The sequence below is a fragment of the Carlito syrichta genome, unplaced genomic scaffold (genome assembly GCF_000164805.1).
Source record: "Carlito syrichta isolate Samal-C Ts95f unplaced genomic scaffold, Tarsius_syrichta-2.0.1 Scaffold314262, whole genome shotgun sequence".
Taxonomy (NCBI): Eukaryota; Metazoa; Chordata; class Mammalia; order Primates; family Tarsiidae; genus Carlito; species Carlito syrichta.
In genome coordinates this window covers 163,330-179,509 of record NW_007258358.1, presented here as the reverse complement: position 1 = coordinate 179,509, position 16,180 = coordinate 163,330, and the positions used below count along the sequence as shown (strand labels likewise).

Here is a 16,180-nt window from a genome sequence, read left to right as displayed (position 1 = left end):
GTAGAGATGAGGTCTCACTGCCCAGGTGGGTCTCGAACCCGCGGGCTCAGGCAATCCACTCACCTCAGCCTCCCAAGGGTGCGGGATTACAGGCTGAGCCACCGAGCCTGGCTAAAAGTGTATGTAATTTTAATAGACTCATCCTGGGGGAGGTGGTGATTGGGAGGAGGTTACAGCAGAAGACTGTAGATACTCGTTCTTAATACTAGCAATATTTTTCTTTTTCTTGAGAATTGCCATGCACTTATAAGTCCTATTAAGGGTACAGTAAAAATAAGATGCATGTGAGAAATTCTGCATACCTCACACCCAATAGTTTGACTACTGTCAAAAAACAGGAAATAATAAGTGTTGATGAGGTTGTGGAGAAATTGAAACCCTTGTGCACTGTCAGTGGGACTGTAGATACAGCTGCTGTAGGAAACATTTCAGCAGTCTCTCAAAAAATTAAAAATGGAATTAACATGTGACCCAGCAGTTTTGCTTCTGGGTATGTACCCAGAAGAATAGAAAGCAGAGGCTTGAATAGATATCCATGCCTCTCTGTTCGTAGTATTATTCATAATAGTCAAAAGATGGGAGCTAGCCACGTGTCCATTGATAGTTAAATGGGTGAGCAAAGTGTGATTTATGTGTATACAAAGCAATATTTTTCAACCTTAAAAAGGCAGTTCTGACACATGCCGCAACACGTGATGAACCTTGAAGACATCACACTAAGCGTAACAAGCCAGTCACAAACACACCAATACGCTCGCAGGAGGTACCTGGAATCGTCAGATGGATTGCGACAGACAGAGAATGGTGGCTCCTGGGGACGAGGGTGAGGGGACTGGAGGGTCATTGTTCAGCGGGTACAGGATTTCGGTTTTGCAAGATGAAGTGCTTCTGTAGATGGATGGTGGTGATGGTTGCACGACCATGTGGATGGACTTCATGTCGCTGAACTTTAAAGTAGTTGAAATGGTAAGCTTTTTGTGTACTTGACCGCAACTTTTTAGGAAAAATGAAGGGTATGGGATGTTGTGTGTTCGAGCCTTGGCTGAATGACACTTGTGCAACTGCCGTTTGAACCGTGGGGAGACTGCTCTGGAGTGCTGGCCTGCAGCCAGCGGGCAGGTAGAATGTAGGTATTGCCACGGACCTGGCCACTTGGGAAATGGAGACCTGGAAACAAGAGCCCTATGGCCAGGCAGAGTGGATGGGCTCGTGTGGCGGGGGAGGCCCGGGGGACATTCGAAGTATGTCAGGGAGTAGCAGGCAGCAAAGGAGAAGGAGAAGAAGCTGGGTGATTCCTAGGTACTTAAGCTTTTCATTGGCTGGTTCTCTGGAACAAACGTCACAAAATACTTTACAGTTACATTTTATAATAACATGGCTGCACTGCCTTGCCTGTAAAATGGATTCTAGTAGATGCTATGGACACCGTGAACAGCCTCTCTAGGCTGGACACAAGCTGATGTCCACAGCGTTGGCCACACTGGGGCCATGAGAAGAAGGAGCTGGCATGCACCCAAGACATACTGGGGTCTCTTCGTAAGACCTCCTAAAACGGGGTTCACGGCACCGTGGCCTTTCAGTTCTAGACCATTACCTTTGGGCAATGGCCCAACTTTTTGCTCTTTTACGTTTTATCTTTTTAAGTGGCATAATCTAACACACATGTTTGTTGGAGTCCAGTGAGTGAGGTGATTGGGCATGACGTGGATATTAGCAGAGCAGTGATGGCAGGCACTCAGTGTGGACCGGGGAGTGGGCACCTCCAGTAGCTTCTCAGTGAGTCCTCACAGAAGCCCTCACCCCATCTGCAAACACACAAATGGAGGTCAGAGTGGTCCAGCACCTTCCCCCAAGGCCATCCAGAAGGCTGATATGAGCCTGGCTTTCTTTCCAACCCTGGTCTTTTCCATCTGGAGAGGATCATTCACAAAATTGGTCATTCTGTGCCCACAGAGGAAACTTCCACAGTTTCAGAGGTCATAGGGAATAGACTTTTTCCCAATAAAACCAGAAGACAGATCATAAAGACTCTCTCTCCTGAACAGCCAATTGAGCAGAGGTCTCATTGATTCGAAGCCTTGGGACGTTCAGCCATGCCTGGTAGGAGTAGTTGCCTTGATAATAACAGGGCAAGGGCCTGGCTTCCCTGCACACCACAGGACTTCCTCTCACTCTTCAACTCTGTGCTTGGAGTCGGGACATGTTTACCTTTCAGCTGGTCTACCCTCCTTTACCTCTCCTCAGTAAAATGTTAAAAAGCAAGCGAATCCCTTCCCAAATCATACCTGGAAGACTGGGACCTACAAATGTCCAGTCTCAATTCACTTCCCAGTTTATCCAATGAATTGAAATTCAGTTCTTATCTGTCAGCATCTACCTTCCCCTGGGGATTTATTTTTTAAGCGATGCAGCAAAATTCTGTGACCAAGCAACACTACCAGGCTGTAGAGAATAATAGATAAAGCCCAGGCTTTGTGATAAGACACTTCTAGTGGGTTTGAATCCCAGCTCAGGCCCTGTCTAGCTTTGCGAATTTGGGTACATTATGTAATATCTCCAACCCCAGTTTCATCATTTAACAAATATACCTACAGGTACTGTCTCTAACCAAGGGTCGCCGTAAACATCTGATGAGCTAATACACATGAAACAGTATCATGGCAGTGGAAGTCAATTTCTCATACTCGCCAGGCAACCCTCAACCACTCAGATGACACCATATGTATACCTCTACCTCCATGTTGAAAAAAGGTAGCTCTGTTGTTCATCTTCTCTTCTACATGCAGCATATTTCTGTGTCTTAGGGAAGTAGTAAGACCTTGACTCTTGTCACAGCTTAATTAACTCACGGAGAGCTGGAACAGCCCCTAGATTCCATATTGCATCCTAGTTAAAGTTGAAGTGTATTAGCTCTAATTAGTGGTACTGCTTGTAGAAAGCTACCAACTGGCCTCTCTGTTCCCCTACAGGAACCCACAGGTTCCTGCCAACTCCTGTCAAATTTGTTGGCATCTGGCAAGTCTTTTATCTACAGCACAACTTGAAATTTTAATAAAGCATTTATACGGCATTTTAATTGCTCCAAGACTGTTTCATGAGTAAGTCTCCTTAATGCAAGTATTCTATTTTTAAATGTTTGCAAGTGTAGACCCAGAGAGGAAAATATTGTAAAAAATGGAGGAAACAAAGGTAGTACTCCTTTTTTTGTATAGACCTTAGCATGACTGCTCACTGTGTTGGTTTCCTATTGATGCTGCAGCCGGTTGCCATAAACTCAGTGACTTAATACAGTATAGATTTCATAGATTCTGACAGTTCTAGAGGTCCGAAGTCTGTCTGAGACGGGCCTCGCTGGGCTAAAATGAAGGTATTACAGGGCCATGTCCCCTCTGAAGGCTCTAGAGGAGAGCCTAGTTCCTTGTCTTTCAGTTTCTGGAGACTGCTCACATCCCTTGACAGCAGAAGGATGTCTTAAAGCTCTGACTCTTCTGTGTCCTCTCCCATTTATAAGGATCCCTGTGCGTATGTCGGACCCACCTGGTAATCCAGGATAATCTTCCCACCCCAAGGGGAACCCATTAGCAGCTTTAATTCCCCTTTAACGTAGGCACCGCTTCCAGGTATTAGGATGTGGACTTCTTTGGAGGCTATTATTCCGCCTACCATATCTACTGAAGCCTATATTTGAGTGAGTTTCCATAAATTGGTCAATTTCATTTTCTCCCTCTGAAGTCATGAGATAATCACACAGAAAAGAATCCTAAGGACACAGAGTGAAGTAGATTATATTATGTGGATAACTCAGACTGTGTGTTGAAAATCAAGACTGAGATGACAAGTTTTTTTCATATAGTCTCCATTTCTTCTACCTGCTTAACTTTCTATACCAAGTATGTTCTCATGGGACCGTATATTTTTTTATATTGGGTACTTCTCTGTACACGTGCATATGGATGTATTTTTCTGAAATTTCAAGTTAATATCCTGAAAGTAGTAGTAATAGAATTGTCTGTCAGTCTGTGCATCTATTTTGAATTAAGTTTAAGAAATTATTTTCTGTCAAAGGTTCGTGTTGCCAAGCAGGACTGGCATATTTTTAAAGCTGTGTGACTCTGGTCCTCTCTGTGGTAGGCTCAATGGGTCAGTCATTAGAAGGGCAAGAGAGGCAGATGTTTATTAACCTTGGGTCGTCAGCCTGGATCGTCTCCGAGCGTCCCAATTAAACCAGGTGGCTGAAACCTAAATTGCCATAGCCAACACATGAGGAGGCTTCTAGACAATAAGTAAGTGGGCTCTGCAGACGCCGCCACCTTGATCCTTTTCCCATCAGCCGTGGTCAACCCCACCATGTTCTTTGACATCGCCGTCGACGGCGAGCCCTTGGGCCCACTGTTTGCAGACAAAGTTCCAAAGACAGAAAACTTTCGTGCTCTGAGCACTGGAGAGAAAGGATTCGGTCATAAGGGTTCCTGCTTTCACAGAATTATTCCAGGGTTTATGTGCCAGGGTGGTGGGATTCGGTCATAAGGGTTCCTGCTTTCACAGAATTATTCCAGGGTTTATGTGCCAGGGTGGTGACTTTACACGCCATAATGGCACTGGCGACAAGTCCATCTGTGGGAAGAAATTTGATGATGAGAACTTCATCTTGAAGCATACAGGTCCCAACTTCTTATCCATGGCAAATGCTGGACCCAACACCAATGGTTCCCAGTTTTTCGTCTGCACTACTAAGACTGAATGATTGGATGGCAAGCATGTGGTTTTCGGCAAGGTGAAAGAGGGCATGAATGTTGTGCAAGCCATGGAGGACTTTGGGTCCAAGAATGGCAAGACCAGCAAGAAGATCACCGTTGCTGACTGTGGACGACACCAATAAATTGGACTTGTTTTATCTTAAACTACCAGATCATTCCTCCCGTAGCTCAGGAGAGCACCCCCTCCATCCCATTTACTCGCCGTATCCCTATAATCTTTGTGCTCTTGCTACAATTCTTTGGGTTCCATAATTTCCTTATTCCCTTCCACGTCTAGTTGGATTGCAGAGAAATAAAAACTAAATAACAACAAAAAAAAGTAAGTGACCAAATTGTTTCAGATAATGTCCAAGGCCCTTTAGGAAGTAGAACAAGAGGGGCCAGGATGGTGATACTGACTTCCATGGGCATCTCTGAGGAGGTACTGCTTGAGATCAGGCTTGAATCACAGGAGTCCAGATACCGCCATGGTGTGGTGTGCAGAAGACACTCAGTAAATCCTAGTTGGATGAAGGGAAGGGATGACTAGCACGTGGCCCCACCTAACGTGAAGCAAGTTGTGCAGAGGGTGCTCCCTACGGAGGTAGTTGCCATTCTTGGGTCTCTTGTGCCGGGCAGTGGACCTCAGGGCTCTTTATTTTTTTTTTTTTTTCAGTTGGAGTCTCGCTCTGTCGCCCAGACTGGAGTGCAGTGGCCACTCCCAGCCACCGCAGCCTCAACCTGCTGTGCTCCGGCGATCCTTCCGCCCCAGCCTTCCGAGTAGCTAGAACCACAGGCGCGTGCTACCGCGCCCGGCTAATTTTTTTTGGTTTTATTGTACAGATGAAGTCTCACCAAGTTGCCCAGGCGGGTCTCGAGGGCTCTTTCTAAACTCCCACTCCAGGTTGTTGAAGGAGCAGCTAGACTAAGGGGGCGTGGCAGGACACCAGCCTGTGTCCGGAAAACATGAAACCACTTAAACACTCGTGATGCTCTCTCCTGAGCACAGACTATTTTTTGAGGCAAATTGTTATTCCCATTTTGCAGAATAAGCTGAGGTCCAAGGTGGACCTACGGATGGGTCAGTGAAGCTCAGAATCCCAGACCCTCACCTCCTATCTTCATTTGCCATTATGACCAAGTGGTCTGGCCTGGGTCCCCACGGCCAATTTGGGAATATCTGTGACCATTTTTGAGTGTTGTGGGAACACTGGCTACCACCAGGCCTATATAACCCAGCAAGAAACAGTCCATGGGATTGTCCTAGACAATAGAGTCCTAGAATAGGATGGCTGTTATTTTAGGAGTTAGTGAAAACTTGGGCCAGGGAAGTTTTTATACCTGGTCCATTTGTTTGTAAATCTTCTCCCAGCCGGGATCGGTGGCTCAGCCTGTAATCCCGCGCCTTGGGAAGCTGAGGTGAGTGGATTGCCCAAGCCTGAGGGTTCGAGACCCACCGGCAACTTGGTGTGACCTCATCTCTACAATAAATCCAAAAAAAAAAAATTAGCCGGGTGTGGTAGCGCGCGCCTGTAATTCCCGCTGCTTGGAAGGCTGAGGCGGAAGGATCGCTGGAGCCCAGCAGGTCGAGGCTGCGGTGGCGGGGAGCGGCCACTGCACTCCAGTCTGGGCGACAGAGTGAGACTCCAACTCAGAAAATAAGTAAATAAATAAATAAATCTCCCACCTAAGACTAGAAAAAGCAGCCTTGCTCATGAGGTTCCCTGAGAGCTGAGTTTTTTCAGCATACCCTGGGATTCTTGCTAAGCTCTATTCTGGAGCAGTCACATAATATATATGATGTGGTCTGGCCTTATAATATCAGATTTGTAGCTGTTCTCTCAGTGGGCCAGACCTGGGCGAAAAACTTAAATAGCTATAGTTAATGACAAAAAAAAAAAAAAAATCAGGTTTCCTTGAACTGCTAAGCTGGAGGGAACAAACATGCATTATTCTTTGAATCAGACCTGTGTTAGATGATATCAGAATACCATCCCTGACTTGACATTTAAGTCCTCGGTTAGTTAGAATTTCCTCTTCTAGACTTTCTTCTGTTGGGTTTTTCCATCCTGGAAATGTGTCAGTTTGTATATCTGATTGTATGGTGGAATAATGAATGACTCACCTGTAGTCTCTTCCTGTTCTAATCCATGCTGCACCATAGCAAATTACTCTTACCTGAAAATACCATGTGCTTTTCTAAGAAACAGCTTCCCAAGGCCTCAGGGGTAGAGTCTTAGCTCAGCCAACGTGCAGGACCCTCCAATGTAGGCTGGCAGCTGGCCTTTCAACCTGTGTTGGCAAAAAGGAGAGACCAGATGCCGACGAGAACACAGGGTGCCAGGTATACTTCTTTCCCTTGGGTTTCAGGGTCCTGAGGACCCTGGCCGGCTGAGTAAATGCAGAAGCCATTCTCTTAACTGTGTGCAACCATACTCACCAGAGCACAAAACCTGGCGGGCCCCTCTTCCTCTAAGGACAGGCAGGCTTCCGAGTCGGTCTCCTGTGCAAAGAACTGAACTTCTTTCCAAGGGTTTGGGAAGTGTGACTTCCAGTGTTCCTAGAGTTGCCAAGGTATTATGGGATTGGTTGACCTTTACCTGTGGTGTGTGGGTCCTCCCACGGGTCTGTCACTGATCGACTGCCACTCAGCAGAACCCGAGTGAAGCATCCAACTGGCGGAACCTTGGAAGCATCTCTCTGCAGCCAGGCAGTTGATGGTCGGCTGGTCTTAAATAGCATTTTTTTTCCCTGATGGGAGCCAGTCATGAAGCAGTTAGAATGGAGTTGACCTTATTGCTCTGGCCATCCAATAGGCAGTCATTTCTAATATGTGGAAAACTTTAATTCCTACCTGTCCTAGCATCATAGCTTTCCCAGGTTGTAGAAAAATACAGACCACACAACAGACCCACACGCACTCTGTCCCCCAGACATGAGCACGTGAGAACAAACGTGGGAACAGACCTGGGCTCAGCTTCTGACTGCCCTTAAACTAGTCACTGGATTTCTGTGATCCTTATTCTCCTAAAGGATCACTCCTCCCTGAAAGGCAGGTGCTGTCAAGACTAAACGAGTAGATATGTGTTGGGTGCCCATCAGGTACTCACAGTTTACTTCCCAAACTGAAGGTTTATGTCTCATTGCAGAGCTCAGGTGGTGGCCTTGGGGGGTATGCTTGGGAGGAGACGTTTTGTGTCTCAGTTCCCTCTTACTTGGGGTTTTCCTTCTGAGGCCTGTCACATTACTTAGCACGCTGTCAGCCACTTCCTGTTGGCCAGGCCTTTCTTGTACAGATCCCAAGATGCTTGGTTTGTGGTAAAGCTCAGGCAGTGGCACTTTTTAAAAGCTCCTGTGTATGTTATGCAGCCATAAAGAAGGACAGATATATGAACTTTGCAGCAACTTGGATGGATTTGGAGTCAGTCATACTCAGCGATTTATCACAGAAGCAAAGAACAGAGTTCCATATGTTTTCACTCATGAGTGGACCCTGCGCCATTATAATGCTATAAGAAAGCCAGTGGCAGTAGTGGGAAACTGTCAGGGGAAGGAGGGGCATACCTCGTCAACAAGGGCACCTGCATGATCAGTGTTGATATACCTAACCCTGAAATGTACCTCACATCTTTATAATAAAAGTTAAAAAAAATAAGCCAGGCTCAGTGGCTCAGCCTGTAATCCCACGCCTTTGGGAGGCCGAGGTGAGTGGATTGCCTGAGCCCGCGGTTTCAAGACCCGCCTGAGCAGCGAGACCTCATCTCTATAAAAATCAAAAAATCAGCCAGGCGTGGTAGCGCGCGCCTGTAATTCCAGCTACTTGGAAGACTGAGGCGGAAGGATCGCGGGAGCCCAACAGGTCGAGGCTGCGGTGACCGGGAGCGGCCACTGCACTCCAGTCTGGGCGACAGAGTGAGACTCCGACTCAAAAAAATAAATAAATAAAAGTTAAAAAAATAAAAGCTCCTGTGTGATGGTCAGTGTGCCTAGAAAAGCTTGTACCTGGCCAGCTCCTCACTTCGCTGCTGTCTGTGCAGCAGAGAGTAGCCTTTGTTGGCTAGATCTTGACGGGTCTTAAGTGATGGGATGTTCTTGTTAAAAATTTGTGGAAATTGTGTAACTAGGAAACAAGTCTGATATTCAAATGGGATATTCTCGAATCCCATCTCTGTTCATGCTGTTGCTCTTCTGGTTGTTATTTTAAAAAGAAAATCTGCCTTTATGACTTTCAAAAGTCCAATCTGACATAAAGGTCATGTTAGCCTACATGGTACAGACTTGAGATTTTCTGAAAGTAGTGACAAAATTATCTCCAGTTTTGGAACGAGCTTTGTGCAAACTCTGTCCTCTTGGATATTATGTAAATTATGCATACATTTTACCAAGCATTTCCTTTTTTTGTTTTGTGATCTGATCCAGGACACCACCTTGCATTAGCACTACATTAACTCTGGCTTTGGAAGTTAATTCGTGAAACAGATAAACGTGTATTATTTATACATTTTTTTTTAGTGTCTAGTAGAAACTGACATGTTATTAAGCAATGACATTCATGCTTCCATGGTGTCAGTGTGCGTAGTTCCCTTCTGTGTTCCTCAAGTCATCCCTATGAAAATGAAAGAATGAGGACTTTTCTCTGGCAGGGGGGAAGGAGGTTTTAGTCCAGGGTCTTTTCATTATTCCTTTCTTCCTGGTTTGGGGGAAATGACTAGTCAGTTTAATACTGCATTTTTCTGCTGAAAGAATACTGGTCCTTCTACCTAGGAAGTGTGGAGTTAGATAGAGTTGATAACTATATGCATTTTATTCAGGTACACCTCCACTATTTATCACTTCCAAAATTGACTTCACTAGATAATGTGATATACTATATTTATTGATTGTTATTCTGATTGACTTTTTATTCTGGAAAAATAAAAACACCTTTGACTTGTAAATTTTGTGGGTCTTGACTAATGTCTGCTGCCAGGTGCCCCCCCATTTAGCCTTAAACAGAGTAGTTTCACTGCCCTAAAATTCTCTGTGCTTCACCCTCCCTTCCACCTAGCCCCTGACAACCACTGATCTTATTGTCGCCATACATTTGCTTTTTCCAGAATGTCGTATAGTTGAAATGATTAAATCAAAAATTATTCATGATACTTGTTAGAGAACGGTATGGCAGACCTTCTTTTCTGAGGGACAACTACACTGGGATTTTGCAGTGGGGAAAGAGGTTTGTGTTCAGTAATGAATACAGCATGGAAAAGTGGGAATGCATGGCCAAGGAGCAAGGTTTGAGGGGGTTGGTGGATGGAAAATCACTAGAGGAGACGTCAGGGAGGAGAGTGGGAATTCTGGCTAAACCATTCTAGCAGGATCCTTGCTGAAGGCAAGCCAGGGGCATCAGGTATCACCCGCAGCATGCTGGAGATTGAGGGACCTGATCAGAGACTGAGGGTAGAGGATTCCGCTTAGACCAGTTTGTCAGGATTTGTGCAAAACTGGGCAATGCAAAGATGGAGACAGATATACAAACGCAAAGACCTAATTGGGAAGAGGATTCAGAGGATCATGAGTCTGTCGAAATCATACAGTAGGAGGCTGGGCATGGTGGCTCATGCCTGTAATCCCAGCGCTCAGGGAGGCCGCGGTGGGAGGATTGCTTGAGCCCAGAAATTCGAGACCAGCCTAGGCAACATTGCAAAACTTCATCTCCAAAAAATAAATAAGACAAAAAATTCGCCAGGTGCAGTGGTGCATGCCTGTTTTCCCAGCTACTTGAGAGGCAGAGGCAGAAGGATCTCCTGAGCTCAGGAGGTCAAGGCTGTGGTGAGCCGTGATTGTGCCACTGCGCTCCAGCTGGGCAACACAGTGAGCCCCCCCCCAGCTAAAAAAAAAAAAAACCCTACAGTGGGTAGCCTTTCAGATTGACTTCTTTCCCTTAGTAATATGCATTTAAGGTTCCTCTATGTCTTTTCATGACTTGGTAGCTCGTTTCTTTTTAGCGCTGATTAATAGTCCATTGTCTGGATATATCACAGTTTATCCATCCAACCGCTGAAGGACATCTTGGTTGCTTCCAAGTTTGGGCAGTTACGATTAAAGCTGTATAAACATCTGTGCACAGGTTTTTGTGTGAATTTAAGTTTTCAAGAATTACTTTTTGTATGTAGAAAAGTTGCCAAGCTAGTAGAGAGTCCTCCTGTGTGTATGTACCCTTGACTCAGTTTCCCTTAACATTAATGTTTTACGTGAGTGCAGTCGTTTTTTACTGGTACATTGTCCAAACTTAGAGATTCACGTTGGTACAGTATGATTAACTAGACTTTATTTAGATCTCACCAGCGTTTCCACCAATTTCCTTTTTCTGTTTCATGATCCATTCCAGGAAACCACCTTATATCATTACCATGGTAATTTTAATTTTAGTTTGTAGGAGTAGTTTGAGTGTCCTGTTTACTAAATATGTTCTAAAACCCTGCATATCCTAAGAAAATGAATGTAAATATCTCAGCTATCAGGATTTGGTGTTAATGCGTTCAAACGAACGCATTAATTATAATATTATTTAGAATTGTTTGCAAGCTTGTTTTTGTTTTTGGTAGAAAGTGCAGAGTTCCCAGCGTCCAGTAGGCAGTGACGTAGGATTTGTTTTATCAGTTGCTCTTTCTAAACTGAATGCTAAAGCTTGTTGAAAGAAGGTCATTTTGAGGTTGAGCATTTGAAGACCCGGGAGAAAACTGGCGGCAGAGTTGTATAATAAAAGCTGTCAATGCCTAGTTTTTGAAGTTGGTGCAAAGGATGAAGGGTCCGGGTGGTCCTCTAATGAGCTTCTCCAAATGTTTTGCTGGCAGAAGGACTCCATGAAAGATGACAGAAGAAGTCATTGTGATAGCCAAGTGGGACTACACGGCCCAGCAGGACCAGGAGCTGGACATCAAGAAGAACGAGCGCCTGTGGCTGCTGGACGACTCCAAGACGTGGTGGCGGGTGAGGAACGCGGCCAACAGGACGGGCTACGTGCCGTCCAACTACGTGGAGCGGAAGAACAGCCTGAAGAAGGGCTCCCTGGTGAAGAACCTGAAGGACACGCTGGGTGAGTGTTCTGCATGCTGCGGGGAGGCCCCGGGCGCCTGAGAAGGGCTGCTCGTCCTGCGGGCTGGCTTGCCGAAAAAATGCGGGAGTTCTGTTTAGGGCCGGCCTCTTCCCAGTTGTCTTTTTAAAAACCTCTGCGAATTAAAAGAGCGAGATGGAGAAGTAGGGTGTTTGTCACTCCCTGGAGATTTTGGAGTTGGGAGTCTTAGGGGACCCCTGTACAGATGTCTGCGGCCTTGCATCAAAGTTCTAGAAGACGCTGAGATGGAACGGCCACCTCCAGAAGTGTGCCCAGCTCTGCCAATGTTGTGCCGTCAAATGGTTTCTCTCTTGCAAAATCCTGTCCATTTTTGACCCTTCGGCACAGGGAAGGAGACGGCAGGAGCATTTTTCCCCTCTTTGAAATCGGTGACGTTTCACACCCCGGCACCGTTAGCGAAGGTGGCAGCCGTGTGATGTCAGAGGCCTCCAGGGGTCACCCAGGTGCAGACTGCTGGGCGCTCAGTTCAGGCAGCGTGTTCTCTGGCTCTCTCACCCCGTGCCTCTTTTCTTCCCTGGTGTCAGGACATGCAGAACGCTGCCGCGGATGGCAGGAAGTGGGTGGTATCCGGTCCTATACATTCTGGGCTTCCTTGCGGTGGTTACTGCGTCTGAGTGTCTGAGAAAATAATGGTGAGGGCTTTTCTGAAGAATGACTGATGCGAACTGGCATTTAAAAAATTGCTATTAACTCCTTCTATAACATTGTACCCAAGACTGCAGGTTTTCACTTAAGGGCTTGCTGTTGAAATAAGTTCACGTTGTGGCCTGTGTGACATTAGAATTAAAAAAAAAATTTTCACAAGAATATTTGTTTTATTTGGAGGGGCGGGGGGTGAAGAGTCCATGGGAAAATGGAAAATAGAATGATCCACCTCGTGTGGTCGGTGTTGCGAGATGGTCATCTTTCCTTTAACACAATCTTGAAAGGTCTAAACCCTCTCTGCAGAATCATTTGCAGCCTCCACTTACGGGGTCGTGTTTTTGTGTGTGGATTAGATTCTCCCCATGAGTTGGAGAGAGAAATGAGACCAGGCCTTTGTGGGGCTCACCCCCAGGTCACTGGCCATTAGGAATTCTGAGCCTGATGGGGAAATTCATGTTTAATTAAAAATCCGGCCCGTCTCTCACAATGGCTGTCCGCCTTTCATCTATCTTTCTCTCTCCTCCCTCCCTCCTTTCTTTTTCTTTCTTTCTCACAAGTATGTCACTTGAAAAACACATCATGTCTTATGCTTATAACGCTTCATTAACTGGTTAAGAAAAAAGAGTGGCACAAATGAATACTTTAAGATTGCTCTGAGCTTAGTTTCATTTATTTTTCCGATTTCAGCCTCTCACCAAAGTCCCTTCTTTTTAGTGACGCTAAACATTGCTGTCTCGTGTTTTGTTTTGTTTTTTTAATCTATTTTTTGTCCTCCTCCCCATTTTTTATATCCTCAAGAGTCTCCTAAAGCATGAAACACCCAGAAACTGGTGGGAAGTAGAATACAGCGAAACAAGCACTCTGGATGATCTGGAAGTGCCCTTGAGTAACCTGTCCTTTTTCTTCTTCAGTTTTTTAGAAGGGGAAAAGACAGCGCTGCAAATGGAAACTCTGAACTGCGCCTTGCGCCGGCGGGCTGTGTTCTCGTGAGCTGTGACGGTTCGAGCGCGGTGCGCCCGGGCCCTGACTGAGCCGGCCGGCCCCTCCTCACGGCGCTGGGCCTGCTCCCGGCCCTGACAGATGGCCACCCAGCCCCGCCGGAATGCTTCAGCTGAGAGAGTCGGCCAATTCCGTTTTTGGAGAACACAGATTGTTAGAAAGCTCTTCCTTAAATAGAATCGAGTTTTTACATTTCTTTAACTTCCTCCGTTGGCTCTGACTGTGCCCTCCAGGGCTGCGTCAAGTCCATCTGTGACAGCTCTCCTGTGGGCTTCAGTCTCCACTCAGGCACGGCAGGCCTCTGGAAACGTGTGTCTTAAGCATTATATAAGGTACAAATATGGATAATTATGTTTTGAACACCCGCATGGACTAGAAGCAGTTGACATCCCTCGCCCTGAGGCCTTGGAGGGGAATGTCCCATCGTGAGGGAGAAGTGCCCCGTGGTGAATGTGCCTTTTTGTTCTGGTCTGTTTATCATGCTCACCTGAAGGCTTGTTTTTGTTGGACAGTGAGGGACCTTCATCTCTTCCAAGCCCCTGTAGAGCAGTATCAAATGGAAGGAGGGGGCGTCCCTGGCAAGGGCTCACACATCGCGCAGTTAGTTCTTTCTCTACAGTCTGTCATGCGAACCTTGTGGTCGAGAAGGAAGGCGAGAATGCCCTCCTGCCTCCCCCTAGTTTCTTTGGCTACAAAGATGGGAGCCAAAGTGTCCGTGGCTTCATATTTCACGCCGTGCCGTTGGAACGACAGTATGAGGTTAGACCGGTTGTACAGCCAGCACAAGTTATCCCTGCCATGTATGAGGCGTGAAAGCCTGGAAACACCCTCCACACGTATTGACCTTCTAATAACCACTCATGGTGTCACCCGCCCTTGTCATTTTTATGACTCTGAGAACCCACCTCATTCCTACATCCATGGTTAAGACTTCCCTGGCAGATGTCTGGTCTGGAACACGATGGCACCAGCCTCCCCAGCAAAGCCGCCGTGTTAAAATGTGTGTTTACATCTCCAATAGCAGACGACTGTGTCACTCTATAGCATTCTCTCCTGCTTTCTTTTATCTTGTTTTTATTTTTTACTTTATTTATTTATCAATTACTTTGTGAGACAGGGTCTCTCTGTGTCACTCTGGCAGGCGTGCAGTGGTGCGATTCTAGTTCCCTGCAGCCTCGAATTCTGGCTCAAGGGATCCTCCTGCCTCAGCCTCTCAAGTAGCTGGGACTTCTGCTTTTCTGTGCTCATCTGCTCTGCTGAATTTTGTAGTGAACTTAGTTCTGTCGTACGTGGTACTTAGTAAGAGTAACTTGAAGGAAGGAGTAAGTAGCTTTGACAAAGTAACTCTTTCTTATGGAAGGACTCCCAATTTTATCTTTTTCTTTAATAATTTGTAATAGAATGAAACCATCTGACCTCCTATTTTCACATGGGCAAAACATTTATATACTGGTTTTCCTTTCGCATTCAACTTATGATCATGAATAGTCAAGGTGAGCTTTTCCACAGATACGAGGCACAATTGTCATGAAGCTTTTGCTGGCAGAATCTAGCTGATGTTTTGAAGGACTCAGACTGCACTGAGCTCAGCAGTGAGTGGTCCTGGGCTAAGGTCTGGCCTTGATTTTGCAACTCGACTTACAAAATCACGCAGGTTAGGTGTTGTAAAAGCACTGTGCTACACCTTTTGAGAGGGGAAACTGCTCCCAGGGAGGTATTTTTCAAAGATTTTCCTCCAAGCTACTGAAGAACAGTTTTTTGTTACTACTTTATGATACCAGCTGGAAATCTCCCAAGTCCCAAAGCTTAATTCTCTTTTCAGTGGTTCACTCGGGTCCAGGGTCTGACTCATGATACATGCCGCGGTTCCACCTTTAACCTTGTAGTATCCTCGGCAGGGTTAGTTCAGAGGCACACAAGCCAGCCGCAGGGACTTGCCCAGGCCTTGCTTCTCAGCGTTTGTCCCAACCACACCCAAGGCCAGTTAGAAACCTGTTAGTGACCAGTCCTAGGGGCCCCACCCCCTGCGACTCAAGCCAGACCTGGGAGCGCAGAGGCAGCTGAGAGGGCATCCCTAAGTCTGCCTGTGAAACAGCCTTGGCATAGTTAGAGCTGATGCGTTTGGACGTGTGGAGCCTGTGGGTGAAATTGACAAGGCTCTTAGAGGCGTGTCCGTGCTAGGGTTGACTTTGGAATTGAACTGATCAAAGACAAAAGAGTGCAACTGCATAATTCTGTTCTCCTAAGTCCAAAACAGTTAAAACGAACTCTTGGCATTAGAGTCAAGAGTATGATAATTTGGGAGAGGAAGGTGGAGCCCTAGAAGGCACGAGGCCTTCAGAATGTTGATGTCGTTCTATCCTGGGATCTGGTGGGTGGGTTTATGGGCATGTCTGTTTTGCTGGAGTATGCTAAGCTGACCGCTTATTTCTGTAGGTGTTATACTTCAGCTTTTAAGAAGTTTATTTCAGTAAAATGTCAATTCAAAACACCTTAACAAAAAGCCAGACCTTTTAGCATACTTGATATGAAAACACACAGGCTTACACCCTGCTGTCAACGTTGCTTTTTGTTGGGAAGGAGGAGAGAATGAATAGTCTATCAAATTCCTGTTTTTCTTTTATTTTCTTTTATTTTTTTTTTTTGAGTTGGAGTCTCACTCTGTCACCCAGACTGGAGTGCA

At 46.0% G+C, this 16,180-nt stretch overlaps 1 protein-coding gene across 1 annotated transcript in view; it reads left to right on the top strand.

Annotated features, from left to right (window-relative positions):
- Positions 1–16,180, top strand: part of NCK2 (NCK adaptor protein 2) — a 142,445-nt gene that overhangs the window by 91,374 nt on the left and 34,891 nt on the right. Inside the window, exon 3 of the mRNA XM_008071276.2 lies at positions 11,573–11,814. Coding sequence (XP_008069467.1) covers positions 11,589–11,814 — 226 coding nt within the window. The 5' untranslated portion in view covers positions 11,573–11,588. The remainder of the gene's footprint in view (positions 1–11,572; positions 11,815–16,180) is intronic.